The 2,637-nt window shown below is 48.5% G+C and overlaps 1 protein-coding gene across 1 annotated transcript; it reads right to left on the bottom strand.

Moving 5' to 3' along the window:
- Nucleotides 1-1,893: 1,893 nt before the first annotated feature.
- LOC137677394 (leucine-rich repeat-containing protein 4-like) lies at nt 1,894-2,632 on the bottom strand (the record flags this gene model as incomplete). The annotated part of the gene is made up of 1 exon (XM_068424697.1): nt 1,894-2,632. A coding segment is annotated over one exon (726 nt), but the record flags the coding sequence as incomplete, so codon positions are not given.
- Between the last annotated feature and the right edge of the window lie 5 nt (nt 2,633-2,637).

The following is a 2,637-nucleotide window of genomic DNA, read 5'->3' as shown; positions in this document are numbered from 1 at the left end:
AATATAGGGCTAAAAATGGCTGGTGGGGGGGTCTACAATCATACGTCGGGTCTCCCGGTGGGGCCCCCCCAGCGCCCCCCCAGGAGCCGTAGCCCTGTGCCGGTGCCGGTGCGGCGGCGCCGGGACCCGCAGGATGTGGTGCAGTGGGTGAGGGGGTGCAGGGTTGGGGGGGGGGCACCCCCCCGCTGCTGACCCCCCCCCACCCCACATACACCCAGCACCCACCTGCCTGGAGGGGGGGGGGTTATTTTTTCCCCTTTTCTTGTTTTTTTTGTGAATTTTTTTGCTGTAATACATTGCAGACGTCCAGCCCCACGGGCTGCCCCCCCCACCCCACCCCCCCCAAAACATCCCCCCCCCCCAATTAATTAATTAATTTATTGCATTCATAAGGGTTTGGCGCAGCGCGGTGGGATGGGGGGGTCCTGCTTCACCCTCCCCACCCCAGCCCACCTCAGGGGTCCCCCCCACCGCGCTGCACCGCCCCCGGGGCCCCCCCGCCGCCGTCGCTCCCCTCACCCCCACATTTCAATATTTTCTTATTTTTTTTTTTTCATCCTTTTCTCCCTCTTTTTAAATAGAATTGCGAGTTAGAAAATAGAGTTTCTTGGGGGGTGGTCAGGGGGGGGGTTGTCGGGGTTTTTTTTTTTTTAAATTTTAATATAATCTGTTTTTTTTTTTTAAATTTTAATATAATCTGCTTCTCTGTCAGCCCGTAGAGCGAATATATCAGCATGTACAAGAAAAAAAAGAGTCTCTCCCCCGCTCTGTACAAAAGTCGCCGTCTGGTTTTGTTTCGGGTTTTTTTTTCCTTTTTTTTTTGTGGGTTTTTTTTTTTTTGTTGGTCTGGTTCTGTGCATTCTATTGCATTGGGAGTTTTGGGGAAGGGGGGGGGGAAGGAGGGAAAAAAAAGAAATAGAAAAAAGAAGAAAAAAAGGGGAAAAAAGGAGAAATAGAAAAAAGAAGGAAAAAAAAGGAGAAATAGAAAAAAGAAGGAAAAAGGAAAAAAGAAGGAAAAGAAGAAAAAAGAAGAAAAAGGAAAAAAGAAGAAAAAACGAGGAAAAAAGGAGGAAAAAGAAGAAAAAACGAGGAAAAAAGGAGGAAAAAAGGGGGAAAAAAGGAGGAAAAAAGGAGGGGAAAAGGAGGGGAAAAGGGAGGGAAAAAGGAGAGAAAAAGGAGAGAAAAAGGAGAGAAAAAGGAGAGAAAAAGAGAAAAAAGAGAAAAAAGGAGAAAAAAAGGAGAAGGGAGAAAAAAGGAGAAAAAAAGGAGAAAAAGGAGAAAAAGGAAGGAAAAAAGAAGGAAAAAAGAAGGAAAAAAGGGAGAAAAAAGGGAGAAAAAAGGAGGAAAAAAGGAGAAAAAAAGGAGAAAAAAAGGAGAAGAAAGGGAGAAGAAAGGGAGAAGAAAAGGAGAAAAAGGAAGGAAAAAAGAAGGAAAAAAGAAGGAAAAAAGGAGAAAAAAGAAGGAAAAAAGGAGAAAAAAAGGAGAAAAAAGGAGAAAAAAGGAGGAAAAAAGGAGAAGAAAGGGAGAAGAAAGGGAGAAGAAAGGGAGAAAATAAAGGAGAAAATAAAGGAGAAAATGGAGAAAAAGGAAGGAAAAAAGAAGGAAAAAAAGGAGAAAAAAGGAGAAAAAAAGGAGAAAAAAGGGAGAAGAAAGGGAGAAGAAAGGGAGAAAATAAAGGAGAAAATAAAGGAGAAAATAAAGGAGAAAAAAGGAGAAAATAAAGGAGAAAAAAAGAAGGAAAAAAGAAGGAAAAAAGAAGAAAAAAGTAGAAAAAAGGGAAAAAAGAAAAAAGAAAAAAGGAAAATAAGGAAAAAAAGAAGAAAAATAAGAAAAAATAAGGGGAAAAAAAGAAGAAAAAGGAAGGAAAAAAAAAAGGAGGACAAAAATACCCCCCCCCTACAAAAAGTCATATCTGTGTTTCCTGCACCTTGTCCTTGGTGTGGGTCTGGATCAGGAAGGGCTCGGCGCGGGCGGTGCCCGGCGGGTGCAGCGAGTTGCCCAGGCTGTTCTCGGTCCAGTGGGCGCCGTGGGGGGGGTTGTAGGTGTTGTAGGTCCCGTGGTGGTGGGCGGCGGGCAGCACCACCGCCCCCTCACCTGCGCCGCCGGCGGGCGCCGCGGCGGTGGCCGTGGCGATGTCCTCGTCCACCTGGATGATCTCGACGGTGCGGGCGGCCGTGACGGTGCTGCGCTGCTGGTGTCGCTTGCGGAGTTTGTAGAAGACGATGAGCATGGCCGCGGCCAAGAGCGTCACCGCCACGAAGCAACCGATGATGATCTTGGTGGTCTTCATCACCTCGTCCAAGCTGGTTTGCATCCTGTCGCCGGCGTCGGCGGTGGGGACGGCCACCTGCTTGGGCGTGCGCGTGGTCTGGACCAGGACGGTGGTGGTGGTGGTGTAGGCCGGTTGGTAGCCCGTCGACGTGGTGGGGACGGGCTTGGTGAACTTGGGGGAGATGTCCTCCGGGGAGATCTCGGTGGTCTCCACCGTGACGGTGGTGAAGAAGCTGTAGTTGGAGGTGTTGAGCTCAGCCGTGCTCACGTTGAGGTAGGCCGAGGCGTTGGAGTTGCCCGCCACGTTGGTCACCATGCAGGTGTAGACCCCGGTGTCCGTCAGGAGGACGTGGGAGAAGTTCAAGT

This window comes from Nyctibius grandis, unplaced genomic scaffold (assembly GCF_013368605.1).
Source record: "Nyctibius grandis isolate bNycGra1 unplaced genomic scaffold, bNycGra1.pri scaffold_193_arrow_ctg1, whole genome shotgun sequence".
Lineage (NCBI taxonomy): Eukaryota > Metazoa > Chordata > Aves > Nyctibiiformes > Nyctibiidae > Nyctibius > Nyctibius grandis.
The sequence above is the reverse complement of the archived record's forward strand: the minus strand, read 5'-3'. Positions and strand labels throughout refer to the sequence as shown.